Source organism: Myotis myotis, unplaced genomic scaffold (assembly GCF_014108235.1).
Source record: "Myotis myotis isolate mMyoMyo1 unplaced genomic scaffold, mMyoMyo1.p scaffold_m19_p_5, whole genome shotgun sequence".
In the NCBI taxonomy this organism is placed as follows: domain Eukaryota; kingdom Metazoa; phylum Chordata; class Mammalia; order Chiroptera; family Vespertilionidae; genus Myotis; species Myotis myotis.
Window position 1 is genome coordinate 45,166,823 of NW_023416357.1, and position 16,587 is coordinate 45,183,409.

Here is a 16,587-nt window from a genome sequence, read left to right on the forward strand (position 1 = left end):
CTGGGGAAAACTCAAGTGTCAGAAGCGTGGGGGCTGTTGAGCTTTTCCCTCAGGAAAGGAGGACAGAGATTAGGGCATCTCAGCATGGCTTTACTTTAGCAGCGGTTCTCAACCTGTGGGTCATGACCTCTTTTGGGGGTCGAACGACCCTTTCACAGGGGTCGCCTAAGACCATCGGAAAACACATATATAATTACATATTGTTTGTGTGATTAATCACTATGTTTTAATTATGTTCAATTTGTAATAATGAAATTGGGGGTCACCACAACATGAGGAACTGTATTAAAGGGTCGCGGCATTAGGAAGGTTGAGAACCACTGCTTTAAGTTTCCTTGTGCTTCTTTGTAACCATCACTCCTGCTCTCCCACCTCTCTAGGTAACCACTGATCTGCTTTCTATCATTACAGACTAGTTTGTGCTTTCTAGAATTTTATGTAAATACAATCATATAGTGTACGTTCTTTCCCTTTAGCTAATGATTCTTTGATGTGGTGCATGTATCCATGTATCCAGGGTATGTTCCTTTTTATTGCTGAGTAGTATGTACGTCATATGCATATACCACAACTTTTTTATCCATCCACCTCATGATGGAAATTTGTTTTTTTCTCCTCAGAGTGGAATAGCTGGAACACGTAGTATGTATATGTTTAGTTTTTCTTTTTTTAGTGTAAATCAAATTTTATTTATTTTTCCCATGCAATAAACATGAATATTTCAAGGAAAACTATTTTAAGTATAATGTTACATGCTGTTTAGTTTTTAAAGTAACTGTCAAACTGTTTTTTAAAGTGGTTGTACCAGTTTCCTTTCCACCACCATTGTATGAGAGTTCTAGTTACTTCACATCCTCACCAACCCTTGGTATGGTCAGTGTGGAACTGTAGAGAAAATATTTTTGTTTCTGCATGGCTAGTAATTTCTGAACACCTTTTACTGGAACTTGGGTGAAAAGATAAGCCTCAGGCTAGTAAGAGATTTTCCTCCTTAGTGGAATGTGTTTACAGGTCAAGTAATAATAAGCTCAGGGCTGTGGAGACATTCCAGGGCTTGGAAACCCAGAGAGGCTTCTGATCTTCCCCTTGGAGACATACATTTACATACCATGGTTTTGGACCTGCAGTCATTTGTCCCTTTTTATAATTGATTTTTTTTTTTTTTTTGAGAGAAAGGAAGGGTGGGGGAGAGAGAGAGAAACATTGCTATGAGAGCGAAACATCAATTGGCTGCCTCCGACACGCTCCCTACCAGGGATCAAGTCCACAACCCAGGCATGCACCCTGACCAGGAATTGAATGGCAACCTTTCTGTGCATGGACGATGGACACACAACCCACTGAGCCACACTGGCCAGGGCAGCATTTGTCTTTTTTTCCCTCCTAAAGTATATTTTATTGATTTTACAGAGAGGAGGGGGAGAGGAATAGAGAGTTAGAAACATCGATGAAAGAAACATCGATCAGCTGCCTCCTGCACGCCCCCTACTGGGGATCCAGCCTGCAACCAAGGTACATGCCTTTGACCAGAATCGAACCTGGGAGCCTTCAGGCTGAAGGCCCATGTTCTATCCACTGAGCCAAACCGTTCAGGGCCCATTTGTCTTTTTTATGGTGAACTATTTGCTCTCATCCAAAGATTAATGAAACTCACCTGCTTACATTCTGTGGCAGATACCCAGGATTCTTCCCTTCTCTCTTCCCAAAGAACATTTTTGGCACCAAGGAAGCAGATGTGTCTCTCCTCTCTCAGGAGGTGCTGCGGGACTGCTGCTGCTCTCCTATGTAAACTCCCAGATTCTAATGTTACGGGACAGGAACCAGGCCCAGAGCATGTTTGCCGCAGGCTGGCCAGCAATGTGGGGGTTCTTGATTTTGTGCAGGAAAGATTTCACAATATGAGTCCAGGTGATTTTGAGAGTACTTTCAATAAAGCTGGGACAGTGAAACAAGGGAGGTCTTAGGATAGAAGAAGCAACAGGCAGGACTGCTTTGGTTCACTGAGAAGTCAGAGTAAAGGAGGCCTTGGAGACAGGTTCAGGGGGTTAGCCTGGGATGAGCTGCAGCTGCCCAGTGCTCCCCTGGTTGCAAGACCCTTAGAATTTAGGAGATGCATGCCTGAGAGGTGAGAGAGGCTTGGGCATGACCCTGGGAGGGAGAGCATGCTGGGGTCCTTCCTCTCGAGGGTTTTAAAGCCTGGGAGTTTTGGGGAGGATCTCAATAGAATATTCATCAGCTTTATGCTGATGCAGCAGAATGGGATTTACTCCCCTGACTTCATCAGTTCTTAGGTGTGCTTGGCACAAATGGCACTAATTGGATTTTTGTTATTTATCTCCCTGAGTAGGATGATTTAAGCTATTTACCCTCTGGTTGGGGAGAAGTGCAAACCATTTACTCTTAAGTGTCCTTGGTTAGGGAAGATAGGATTTGGTTATTTACTAGATGGCTGTAAACTGCGTGGCTGTTTAACTGCCTGTCTGTCTCAGTTTCCCTGTTCCGCTTGTCCTGGCTTACTAGCCTGTCTCAATAATTCTGGTGCTCCTCACCTGCATTACCAATCCCAACATGTGTAGGGTGATATCTGGGTCTCAGCATGTGGTCAGGGGGAAGAACTGGGTTAAAAGGGAACCAATGTGGTTATTGTTATGAGTAAGTAATAATTTGTCTCTGCTCTAGGAAATCTCAAGTTAACTTTCAGGAAAATGTGAATAAATATAGATATTAAAAACTGAAGAGTAGAAAACAAACAAAAAAACCCCAAAAACCCCTGAAGAGTAGATATTTTTAAAAAGTTTGAGTCATTCTTATTACTGCACCATGGTATCTTATAGTGGGTTTATTTTATATTTTCCTGATGACTAATGATGCTTAGCATCCTTTCATGTACTTACTGCCATTTGTATATCTTCCTTTATGAAGTGCCTGTCTTTTGACCATTTTTAAGTTAGGTTTTGTCAGTATAACAAATGTCTAAACCTGTAAAGAATTTTGATGACAGTTTACTTGAGCTAATTTGAAACATAAGCTGGGGAACAAGATCTTGAATGCTCCACAAAATAACAGCTTTGCAGCTTCTTTGAAGCATTTGAAATTGAGGGAAAGTAAGGAAAGTTCCAAGGAAGTGGGGGGAAAAAGCAAAGTGGTGATTGAATTACAGAATCCTATATAATAAAAGCCTAATATGCAAATTGTCCCCTTGGGCGGTCATTCAACTGAGAGACTGGGAGTTTGACTGCTTGCTATGATGTGCACTGACCATCAGAGGGCAGCGCGGAACATGGCAGGTGTTGGTGACACGCTGCGACCTCTCATTGGCTACCTGGAAGGGGGGTGACAGGGACAGAGGTGTGGTGAGAATGTGGAGTGTCTGCTGAGCTCGCTCTCACTCCCTCTGCTACCCTCCCCAGGGACACCAGGACTCACACACCGGGGAAGCCCCCTTGCTCAGGTGCTGGGTGCCTGTGAGGAGCCCATCCCACATCCACATGGCCTCTTCTGGGTGAACCAGGCTGCAGCTGCCGGGACCACAGGGGCCAGTAGGGCTCCCTGTGGGTTTGCGCAGGAGCCGGTCTGTGAGGACAGCCAGGAGAGAGTGCGCTGCCCACCCACTTGTGTGCGGTGCTGCTGGGCAGCCCAGAGGCCCATGTTGCACCCTCGCCCATGGCATTCGGCCACGCTCACTGCATCTCCATGTGGGGACTCAGGCACTGTGACTCAGGCGGAGTGGGGCATGCAGGGGCCTGGGGGCCCAGGTGCTGCCCAGGGCTCAGAGGTCAGCTGTGACCTGCCCTTCCACACCAGATGCTTACGCTTTGATCACTGGCTGGGACTAGGGACAGCACCTGTGCACGAATTTCATGCACCGGGCCTCTAGTATTTAATAAGATTGTGCGTTCTCTTGAGGATGGTTACACTTATTTCAAAGTTGTATTAACCTAGATCAGTGGTCTGCAAACTGTGGCTCGCGAGCCACATGTGGCTCTTTGGTCCCTTGAGTGTGGCTTTTCCACAAAATACTGACTTCTGCGCATGGGCCACGAAGTTTCAATCGCACTGTACGTGCGTGCCCACATGTGGTATTTTGTGGAAGAGCCACACTCAAGGGGCCAAAGAGCCACATGTGGCTCGCGAGTCGCAGTTTGCCAACCACTGATCTAGATGCACAGAAACAATGGACAGGGCTTACTTAAGGCAAAGATAAACCTTTTACTAACAAGTTATATGCCCAGGGCATGACTGCCCACCTTGACTGGCCCAGTTAGGAATTTATGATCAGATTACCCTGTGAGATTACTTTCCATAGAGCCCCTTTTTTAGTGCATAGGTTGTCTTATTATTGTTGAGTTGTTAATGTTATTTATTGTATTCCGGATACAAATTCTTTATGTGTATGTGTTGTGAATATTTTCTCCCATTCTTTGGCTTGTTTTTTTTTCTTCCTAATGATGTCTTTTGAAGAGCAAAGTTATTGAATGTAATAAAGTACAACTATTGATTTTTTTTATGGTTCATACTTTTGTGTTTTTTCAAGAAACCATTGTCTATCCAAATTTGCAAAAATGTTCTTCTATGCTTTTCCTACAAAAGATTTTTAGTTTTAGTTGTTACATTTAGGTCTATGATTTGAGGTGATTTTCTAGTATAGTGTGAAGCGCTATATTGTTTCTGTTTTCTTAGGTTGTCTCTGAAATTTGACGATGCTGAAAATCCCAAAGGTCTTGAGATAAGGTAGGTATGGATACCACTTTGGAGTTCTATAGGTTCAGCACTTCAAGTTAGCTCCATATAATTTATTCATTCAACATGTAAGTACCAAGGGCCTGCTCTGTGCTAAGCAGTGACATGTGAAATGTCACAGCTACCTAATTACCCTGAAAAGCCGGTGGTGTTCTGTGATGCGATCTTATAGTCATGCTTTCTTTAGTTTTTACTAAAGCATCTGTAGTTTCCTCATTTAGGGACCTAGAGAACACATGAACACATGAACGTGAGAATGTGTAACCATTTTCACCTGAGCAGAGAATAAAATATATTTAAAACTCCAAGAGCTAAGGCTCCGGTTTGAAGTTATTTTCTGTATGGCTCTTTACAGTGAATCACACATCATTTAATGATAATGAAAAAGTGTCTGTTAGCTGAATCCCCCAGTGGACAGTTGGCACAGGCCTACGTTTTTCTGTGTTTATGTATGGAAGGATATAGCTGCCAAAAGTGATTTATCTAAGCAGTTGGGAACTGTTCTAAAGAAGGGGAGAGGGCAGCAATTTTAAGGGATTGCATTTTTTCCTTATAAAAATACTAGAGACCTGGCACATGAAATTCATGTGCGGGTACGGTCCCTAGGCCTGGCCTGCAATCAAGGCCATCCTACCCAGCTGCCCGCAGCCAGCCCCACCCCCGCCACCACCCACCCCCAGTTCCCCATTTGCCATTGGGTGATCGGTGCTTGACGGCCAGGGGAAGGGACCCAGAGGTTGGCTATTCCCACCGGCTCGCTGGCCCCGCCCCCACAGTGGGTGGCCATCAGGTGATTGGAGCCTGCCAGCCGGGGAAAGAGACCAAGAGGTGGTCAGTGCGCCCCATGGTGACTGGTCCAGTGGTCGTTCTGGTCGTTCTGCCATTAGGGTGAATTTGCATATTACCCTTTTATTATATAGGATAACGTTCCCCTTCCTGTAAGACCAGGCTTTCAGTGGAGGTAGTGGCTTTGTCTTTAACATTACTTGCAAAACCAGCAGAACTTGTTAGGAGCAGCCTGCCCAGATCTGTGTTCTATGAACTACTCCTGGTCTGTGAAAATGTAAGATTTCTCAGAAGAGGCATTCTTTGGTCAGACATGTTTGAGAAAGACTGCACACCATGTGCACCTATTGGAGACTCACAGTGTAAATTTGTATTTAAATAATATTTTTTATTCTCACCCGAGGATATGTTTTTATTGATTATAGAGAAAGAGTAAGGGAGAGAGAGAAACATCGATGTGAGAGGGAAACACCCACCAGTTGCCTCTCATATGCACCTTGAGCGGGTATCAAACCCACAACCTAGGTATATACCTGACCAGGATTCGAACCCACACCTTTTTGGGGTATGAGACGATATTCTAGTCAACTGAGCCACCCGGCCAGGGCTAAGTTTGTATATGAAGGTTCTGTGAAGACAAGCTCCTTAGGAAGATGGTTGTGCTTGGTGACTTTGATTCACCTAGTGTTTACCACCTTCAACTTTGGAAAGCTCTCTCCTCAGAACACTTGTCTGCATATAATGGAGCACCAATGTTTCACTGCCCATATTGAGGTAATGCATGCCACTACCTTTCAGAGAAACTTTATGAGAAAAATAGAATCTCACAACATATCTAAACACATATACATATCTATTTGATATAGAAATGAATATTCTTTTATTAAAATCATACTTCTCCCCCTCCCCCCCCAAAATATAGCTTTCTGACTTTTTTTTCCTGATGATAAAGATATATGGCAGACACTGTCAATACCCCATCCATATCCCCTTGGTGTTTCCATTTGAGAGCACTATCGTCCACCAGCTCTACTTTCAATTGCCAATCTTTCTTTGTCTGAAAGTTTTCTCTGGCCAATCAGACCCACCGCCTCCCCTCCCTACCCCAGAAATCCTCAGCCAGTGACTGACAGGTGTAGAAATATCCCAGCTCCCTCACCTTCTGGTGATAACTCACAAGCATGTGTTCCCCTTTGGAGCCCGGCATCCTAGGGTTCCCCATAGGCATTAGGCCCATTGCCCACAGTGGAAACTCGCTTGATAATGTGTCCTTTTGGCTGCCTTCCATTCTTTTTTTTATTTCTCTTCTCTCCGTCCTACATCTTTTGAATGACTAAATTACCAAATTCATTTTGGACCACCTTCCAAAAATACTTCTTGTATTTATATTCTTGTCTCAGGGTCTGCTTCTGTAGGAGCCCAAGCTAAGACAAGGTAATAATACATGTCCATTGATAACAGAAAATTCAGAAAATATTGAGATATAGAAGATAAAAGTCACCCATAATTCAACCACAATTTATAATCACCGTTAACATTTTGATCATGTATTTTTTTATGTGAAAAATGATCACAGCAAATGTACATTATAATGTGTTTATGGCTGGAGAATATGCAATTCTACAATAGCTAAGAATCAGGGCTCTTGTCTGCAGATTGAATTCAATGCCCAGCTCCAATACTTACTCTCCGAGTGAACTTGCACAAGTTATATATTTAACCCCTCTGTGTCTTAGATTCCTCATCTGTGAAATGAGGATAACAATATTATCTATCTTTATTGTTGTAGTGGAGATGAAATAAGATGTATATGAAAAACATAGAGTACTCAACACAAAGAGCCATTACTGTTAATTTTGATCATTATTTCTTTAGCTAATTCTATATTGATGTCCACTTAAGTTTTTCTCAATGTTTTTAGCAATAATAAAATCAAGTGTTAATTCCAAAACAGAAAAAAGCCAATATTTTTGTGTTTTTCCTTTTGTAGGAATTGTATTGCTACAATCTGGGGGGCTGCCTGGTCTTTTGCTTTCATTCCCACCCAGCAGGAAGCTCTTGTTCAGAACCATGCCAGACTCTCTTTGAGCCACTTCTTCTATCTGACAAAAGAGGGCGAGATTGCTCTGTTTATAGATGATGTTCTTTGTCAGCAAGTGTAAAAGTGCTTTGGGGGTAATACTGTTTTATATTTGTTTTCAGATTCACTCTTACCAATTACAACAAGTTTTCTCTGCAGAGCTGGTTTAGTTTGCACCGAGTTGAGATTATTTTTAATAATTCAATCCAAGTAACTTTTAATGCAACTGGCATATATGCTCCGTCAAGTTATTCCTACCACTGCCAGCACGTCAGCAGCCAGCAGCAGTATGATGCCCTCTTGCTGCCCAACGACATGGATGATATGTCAAGCCTGTGGGAGGTCACTTTCATTGATTTCCAGGTAATAAACTATTATACATGCTCCTGTGTGTTTTGTGCCAGAGAAACTCATTTTTGTTTGAAAACACCTGACATAGAAACATAGGTGTTCAAGGGAAAAAGAGGAGTGGATACGTTTAAAATAGTATTTCTTTTTCTTTATCCTCCAAGTCTAAAGTGTGAAATGGAATAGGATAGTCTTTCCTCTCCCTGCATACTCCTCATTCCTCTTGATTTTACATTTAGGTTTATCCATTCACTAACAGATTATCAGTGAGGAATGCCAGCAATCTAAGCCCTAGTGAGGCTGTGGCCCAAAGCCCAGTCACTGACACTTCCTGGAGTGAGAAGCCCTTCTAGGGAAAGGAATTACCAGACAATTATTTTATTTCCTTCAGGGAGTGGAGCAGTGATCCTATCAGGGCAGATAAGAAGTATATCTATAGTGTGAGTGACAGCTTTGGCAGTTAGCGTAGGAATGGAGCTGTCAGCCAGGGAGTCAAAAATATCTCAGAGATCCTCTTGAAAGTATTTGGGGAAAGGCATGGGGGCATAAGAGGTTCCTTTTCACCACCAGGATCTCAGGCTCAGAGATGTCTGTCAACTTCTTTTGTCCTGTTTACCTGTGAAAAAAGCTTTAACTTGTTCTTGCAACTCGAAGTAGCAGGCAGGGTTGTCCCTTTTCCAATCTTTCACATATATATTTACCCCCTCCCCCCAGCTTGGAGAGGTATGGTGTTGATGAGAGGCGATTTGGCATAGGGAAGGAACTTGCATTTTGGAGCCTGACAGTCCTGGTTTCCAATTACTTCTCAGCCACCTGGGCAAGTTACTTCACCTTCTCAATTTCAGATCTGTCTTTATGGGTATAAAGAATTCATGGCCTAATATATGTAGCAACACCAGGACTGTGTCAGGCGTGGATTAACAATACTACTTACGAGTCCCATCTGTGTGTCAGCCTGTTGCAGTTATTTTTCCAATGAGGTGACTGGAGCACTGATTTGCATCATTTTTCAAAATGACATAACTGGTAAATGGTAGAGACAGAATTTGAATTCTGTACTGTTTGGCTTAAAGACACTTTAGTACATATTAAACATATGCTTAATCTATTTAAAATATATATATATATATACACACACACAGTATATATATCTTGTCCCTTTAAAAGAGGAGCAGGCAGAAAGGGCAATGAGGTGTAATAATGAAAACAAGGAATAACACACACAGTTTCACCTAATTAGAACAGAGGAAGTGACTGATTTTTACAAAAATATATATATATATTTTTTTAATTAAATCTTTATTGTTCAGATTATTACATTTGTTCCTCTTTTTTTCCCCCCCATAACTCCCCTCCTCCCAGCTCCCGCCCCACCCTCCGCCCTCACTCCCCACCCACTGTCCTCTTCCATAGGTGCACGATTTTTGTCCAGTCTCTTCCCGCATCTCCCACACCCCTTTCCCCCCCAAGAATAGTCAGTCCATTCCCTTTCTATGTCCCTGATTCTATTATGATCACCAGATTATTTATTCACTTGATTCTTAGATTCACTTGTTGATAGATGCATATTTGTTGTTCATAATTTGTATCTTTACCTTTTTTTTCTTCTTCCTCTTCTTAAAGGATACCTTTCAGCATTTCATATAATACTGGTTTGGTGGTGATGAACTCCTTTAGCTTTTCCTTATCTGTGAAGCTCTTTATCTGACCTTCCGTTCTGAATGATAGCTTTGCTGGATAAAGTAATCTTGGTTGTAGGTTCTTGGTATTCATCACTTTGAATATTTCTTGCCATTCCCTTCTGGCCTGCAAAGTTTCTGTTGAGAAATCAGCTGACAGTCGTATGGGTATTCCCTTGTAGGTAACTGGGTTTCTTTCTCTTGCTGCTTTTAAGATTCTCTCTTTGTCTTTTGCTCTTGGCATTTTAATGATGATGTGTCTTGGTGTGGTCCTCTTTGGATTCCTTTTGTTTGGGGTTCTCTGCGCTTCCTGGACCTGTAGGTCTATTTCTTTCACCAGGTGGGGGAAGTTTTCTGTCATTATTTCTTTAAATAGGTTTTCAATATCTTGCTCTCTCTCATCCTCTGGCACCCCTATAATTCTGATGTTGGTGCGCTTGAAGCTGTCCCAGAGGCTCCTTACACTATCTTCATATTTTCGGATTCTTTTTTCATTTTGCTTTTCCAGTTGGGTGTTTTTTGCTTCTTCGCATTTCGAATCTTTGACTTGATTCTTGCTCTCCTCTGGTCTGCTGTTGGGAGTCTGTATAATATTCTTTATTTCAGTCAGTGTCTGCTTAATTTCTAGTTGGTTCTTTATCACAACATCGAGGGTCTCATTAGATTTCTTGAGGATCTCACTACATTTATCGGCGGTCTCACCAGTCTTTTCGAGGGCCTTACTAAGTTTATCGGCAGCTTCTAGACAGTTCTTAAGAGACCTTAAAAGTGTGGTTCTGAACTCAATATCCTCCATTGACAGTTTTGTCCTGTTTCTTTGTCTCCGCATTTTTTATGCTTTCTTGGTGCACCCCCTAGTGGTCTTTGTCTGCAGTCTTGTTGCCTTTAAGCCTTGATTGATGTCGGCAATACCGGGGGTGATTTGACCTCCAGGCTAACTGGCTATGAGAGTCTGCTGTGTCTGTAGTGGGAGGGCTTCTGTGCTGGATCTCTAGGGCGGTGCTAATCTAGCGTTTGCCTGAGGCTATCCGGCAAATGGTTCTGTGCAGGGCTTGGGCGGGGCGGGTCCCCGGGGATCTGAGTATTTCACTTCAGCACTGCGCCTCCTCTGAGTCTGGGTATGATATTCTCTTTCCTCCTAGTTGTAGAATTTCCACTCAGCCAGCCTTCCCGTGGTTCTGGGTGATGTACTTTCTGTCCTTTAGTTATATCTCTGAAGTGGTTGTTTGAGGCAGCGATCTCCGGCGTTAACCTATGCCGCCATCTTGGTTTCCCTCAAGTGCTTATTACCACAAAAATATATTTTTATTGATTTCAGAGAGGAAAGGAGAGGGAGAGAGAGATAGAAACATTAATGATGAGAGAGAATCATTGATCAGCTGCTTCCTGCATGCCCACACTGGGGATTGAGCCCACAACCCGGGCATGTGCCCTGACCGGATATCGACTCAAACCATGACCTCTTGTTCATAAGTCGATACTCAACCACTGAACCACACCAGCTGGGAAGAAGTGACAGATTTATGCCTCCACCTTGTTCCAGAAAGGACTTAAGATGACTCATACACATACTATAATAAACAGAACTTTGCAAAATAGGCAAAGCCATGAAGGTTAAGAAAACCAAAGGAAGAAAAGATCAGTTAGATCTGGTGAGGTTGGTACATAGAACCACAAGACCATCTGTGCGCCCTGGCTAGAGAAGGCTCAGTCATTTGATCCTGAAGCTTTGGAGCAGCCAGAATAAGAAAGACTCACCCAGTTACGTGCTTGTGGGGTTCATAAGACTACTAAAAGTGTGTGTGTGAGGAGTACGTCCATCCCTGGTGCTGTACAATAAATACGTGCCAACATTTTGGACAGCAGCCTTGGTGTGAACACAGCAATCTCCAGTCCAGAAAATGGATGGAGAACATATCTTTCAGGCAGTCTCTGTAGATACTGTTTGATTCAACCAAGTCTTGTTAAGAATGACATGGCAGTCAGTGTGAGGACATTCTCTTGGGCTAGAGTTGCAGCGTCAGTGAGTTCATCATTTGTAATTGAGGAGCTTGACTTCAGGCATTGATCTGGAGACTGGCCACTTTACCTCTTCATTGAGGGGGCAGGCCAAGGGTCGCAGAAGCCGGGCCAAAACTCTCCTTCAGAAGCTGTTTTGGGTTCAATCTAGAGCACAGACAATTGGATGAGCAAGGCCCCTAAGGTCTGTGGCATGATGAGTGGTTACAATCACTTTAGCATGGAAAAATGCTACCGTGCCCACTTAAATCATAAAAATGAATTCTCAGTAAAGCACTCATGGATAATTTGATTTCCTGATGTACTTCTTTAAAGTTAACTAGGTGACTGAGTGAAGTGACACAGTGCAGCGTTACGTTCTAAGAGCCAGCTGCCTGTGGGGCTGCCTTCCACAAAAGATTGCTTCCTTCAGAGTAGTTGCTCTGCAGCCTTGTTTCTTTCATTGTGATAGTATTTGGATGTCAGGGCCAGTTGTTGATTTGAGCTCTCCTTGTTCCAACTAATTAAACCACTTCATTGTGCATTTGGGGAAGCTTTCCTTTCTATTCTCTGGGTAGGATGCAAGGAAGGACTGCTATACAGCTCTTCCAGAAACAGTACCAAGTCGGTAGGGCACAACAGATAAAGAGGGAGAGGTAGTGATGGGAGGGAGAAAAGACAGACCACACCAGGAGTTATGGGGTAGTAAGCTAGGAAGTGACTCTGAAGCCAGACTGCCTAGGTTTGAATTATACCTTTACTATACATAATGCTGTGTGACTGAGCAAGTTACTTAGCTTTTCTGTGCCTCAGTCTCCTCATCCATAAAATAGGACTAGGATAATAATGTACTCACAGGCTCCTGTAAATATTAAGTGAGTTAAGGCAGCATTAAACCTTAAATAACTGTTAGCTTTTATTATTTTCTGTTTTATGTCATTGGAAATCATGTTATCTTCCCTTAAAAGAGTCTTCCTGTCTAATTTCTATCAACAGAATCAAAGGTAGACGAACTAAGACTTAAAATTCTTTGTGAAATTTATACTAAAACATAAAATTTGACTGTGTTTGAATTTTAGAGACACTACAGCAGTTGTGGTTTTACATGAATGAGAACATTTCTTAGAGTCTGATTAAAAGAAGTTTTATTTTAGATCCTTGGAATAAAGGTTTTATTTCAGAGCCTTGAATTTCATGAGCTTCTTAATTATGGCAGTCATACATCCTAGAGGAGTTTCTGGGTCAGTCTTGATTTAAAAGTCAGTTTCACTGTCCTGTAAGCACACTCATACTTGTTAGATAATGGGCTTAAATTATTTCATAAATATGGGGCTAATTAGAGGTCCAGAACCCCAGCCTGACTGGGAAATATATCTTAGGAGAGAATTTGTCATTTCAGCTCTTCTTTTTCTTTTCTTTTTTTAAAATGTATTTTTATTGATTTCAGAGAAAAGGGAGGGAAATGGAGATAGAAACATCAATGATGAGAGAGAATCATTGATCAGCTGCCTCCTACACATCCCCTACTGGGAATCGAGCCCGAAATCCGGGCTTGTGTCCTTGACCAGAATTGAACCCTGGAACCTCCAGTCCACAGGCTGACGCTTTATCTACTGAGCCAAAATAGCTGGGGTGTCTTCTCTTTCTCCTGACAGATCCAAGGCTTTACCATGAATGGGGCACAGTTTGCCAAGGCCCGAGACTGTGCCTCTCCCTTCTCACCAGCTATTCTGATTGGCCTGGCCATGTCCTTGATACTGTTGCTGGTTCTGGCCTACACCCTACACATGCTCATCTACCTGCGGCATCTGGACAGGCACTACGATTTCATCACCTCTCCGGCTCACTTCCCCCAGCTGAAAGCTCCAGATGCAGCAGAAGAGAAGGAGCTGCTGAGGAGCCAAGGAGTTGAAAGCTATGAACTGAGAACCCAACAGATCTGCAAAATGTACGTGTAGTAGCCAGGCATCCTCTCCTACGAAGTCCACAGGGGGCTTAGAAGAGTTGTTTCTATTCTGTGTTGTTGGACTTCTGATGCACAGTTTTCACCAAATGGCTTGATTTTAAAAAAAGTAAATACATGTAAAAAATACATAAGTATCCACTCACCTACTGAAGTAAACTTGGGGCAATGAAAAGGAATTGTCAGGAATCCTACAAAGATAAATATGATGGTTCATTGCCCCAAAGCTACCTTGAAAGCAAGTGGATGTTTGAAGTTAGGGGGATGAAAAAAACACAAAAAAACACACCAATGCAATATAGAGAAGGGAAAACACTTGTTCCTTCTTGCCTGTGCCAGTTTGGATGTGATAAGTGTAGAAATAATAAATCCAAGGTTATCTGGAAGATCTGAATTTAAAATACTTTGTAGCATAGTTTGCATTTTTCATAAATTATGTCACGATTTTGTTTTAAGAACTAGTCTTTTTTTCTCATTCATAGAACTGTTTAGTGGGACTCCTATCAGTATAGTAGATCACTTTATTCAAGAGTTTTCTTTCTTTTTTTTTTTTTTAAGAAATTAAACTTTGAAAAATATATGTATTTTTATTGATTTCAGAGAGGAAGGGAGTGGGAGAGAGAAACATCAATGATGAGAGAATCATTGATCAGCTGCCTCCTGCATGTCCCCTACTGGGGATCAAGCCCGCACACAACTTGGGCATGTGCCCTGACCAGAAATCAAACCATGACCTCCTGGTTCATAGGTTGATTCTCAGCCACTGAGTCACACCAGCCGGGTTCAAAGGTTTTCTTGTCACTTATTTTGCTATTCAGAGGAAGCCCAGTTCAATCTGTGAAGTAAGGGTAGTAATCCTGGGAGCATTTTTACCTTTTCTATCTGGTTGTGATGTGAAGGTTCACCCTACTTGTCTGATTTAGACCTCCATTAGCTCCCCTGGGTGCCACTTGAAACAAACAACTGAGCTAAGTAAGAACAGTGTATTTGCTAGGCAAACACAGCTTCAAGGCAAATCCCCTGAACCCACTTCCAATGAGATAGTATCCCCTACACTCTTCTTTAATAGGAAATCTGTAGCCACCACTAATCTTCTGTCTCCCATTTTCTTCCATATGGATTTCCCCATAATCTTTTTCAGTTCTTAGCAGATACTGGAGATTGGCTCACTCTGCATCTTCACCAAAACCTCTCTAATAGGCCTTCTGTGTTAAAGATATCTTAACTATAAAAGGTACATTGCATTTCCCTAACAAGGTTTCTATACATGACCTTGCTTCAACTGATATCCTCGCACAAAACGTAGAATGCAGATAGGAACAACGTGGGAAGCAGCGGTGGGGTGAGGGAGGGGGGAGGAGGGTGATGTCAGGCACAGGGAAATTGGATCTTCAGGGCAGTTGTACAGATGGGTAATCTAGTCTCAAGTAGCAAATGACAATGGCTGTGGGATTTCTGATAGAACAGTCTCATGTTGGACTTTCTTCTTGCTGCATTCTTGATTGTGAATATAGGTTTGGTTCTAGCCCTCTCAGAATTCTGTAAGCTTCCAAAACTGTATGGTGGATTCCTTTCTGTTTTAATAACAGAATTTAATTCTGTTTTAATAGATTGTGTAGTCTACAACCAAGAGTCTTGATTTATGTACTTATTAGTACAAAAGATGATTGTAGGGAATAGACCTTCAAGAAAATGGGAATCTGGGATTATCTGACTCTGTTTGACTTAAAACCAGTGAGGATTCTGTTAGCATTAGAGAATAGAAAATTGATAGCCTATACCATTCCTTAATGAAATAGATTTGCACTGTGGTCGCCTTGATGGTCCAATGGTGGTACAGATGGCTGCTGTGTTAGGTTATAGGCCCATGAAGAGTAAACATAATCTACTGTTCAAATAGGGGGTCACTTTTGAAAGTGAAAGGGAGTGTCAACAATTGCAAGATAAGATACATAAACAGGATGGTGCCACACAAGTTGGATATAAAATCATCCCAGGTATGGGTGATACCCTGAGGGAAATCTGGCTCTTTCTATCTGGGCTGGAAGGCTTACAGAAAGAAAATAATAGCTGAGGATTTTTAATTTGCAGCTCAAGGTGAAAAATATGGGGAGTTTCTGTGACTGATTTATAAGGATCTCATCTCTTGTCAAGGGGCTGACAGTTGAAAATCAGACCAAAGTCTGATCCTGCAAATTGGTAAACTGCATTGCAGGTAGAATTCATAGCTTGCCAGGCCTCTTATATGAACACGAGAGCATTGATTACAAAAGAGAGGAACCTTGAAATAAGAATGGTAACTTTTGGGAGAATTTAGATGACTTTAAGGAGGTTGACCCTCCAAACTCCACTGAGGTTTTCTTGCTAGCAGAAGTAGCCCCCGAGAGAAGAGTCTATTCCCGCCTTGCTTGAAAACTCTGCGAAGGGCCTCATCAGAGGTAGTTACTTGGCTAGTGTGTGCCATTTTTCTTCAATGCCTCTAGGCAAGTAGAGTCATGTTCTAGCATATCCCAGGGAACCAATTGCAAAGTCAAATCTGAGAAAATAAAATTGCAAGGGTTTGCTAATTTATGCAGCAAAAGACTTGGGGGAATATATGTGGGAATGGATTCTGAAGGTGCTAACTCAGAGAGTGAGGTGTATAATTTTAGATTGGGCTGAATTTTTTTTGAGATAGTTTTTCTTACTAGATTTTAGAATAAATGTGCTGATTTGAACAACTGGGAATATTTTTAACAATTATTTCAGTTGATTAAAATTTGGACTCAACAGTGGCATACACTAAATGAAGTTGATACCAGAAATCCCTTAGCATGATATAGAGAAATAAAATAAATTTAATAACTTAGAAAATTGGGATGTAGGAATAAATTTATCATACTCTCCCCTACATAATTATTTTCCTCTGTGAAGGCCTAGAAAACATTCCTTTTTGTCATAACACTGTTTAATACATTGGGAACATAGCATCGGCATTTTTTTTTTTTGGTAGC

The 16,587-nt window shown here is 42.0% G+C and overlaps 1 protein-coding gene across 1 annotated transcript in view; it reads left to right on the forward strand.

The window, feature by feature from the left end:
* The window catches only part of ATP6AP1L (ATPase H+ transporting accessory protein 1 like), a 29,096-nt gene extending 15,002 nt beyond the window's left edge, over nt 1-14,094 (forward strand). Inside the window, 3 exon segments of the mRNA XM_036310245.1 lie at nt 4,681-4,731; nt 7,729-7,969; nt 13,287-14,094. Of these exon segments, the coding sequence (XP_036166138.1) occupies nt 4,681-4,731; nt 7,729-7,969; nt 13,287-13,589 (595 nt within the window). The 3' untranslated portion in view covers nt 13,590-14,094.
* The last annotated feature ends 2,493 nt before the right edge of the window (nt 14,095-16,587 follow it).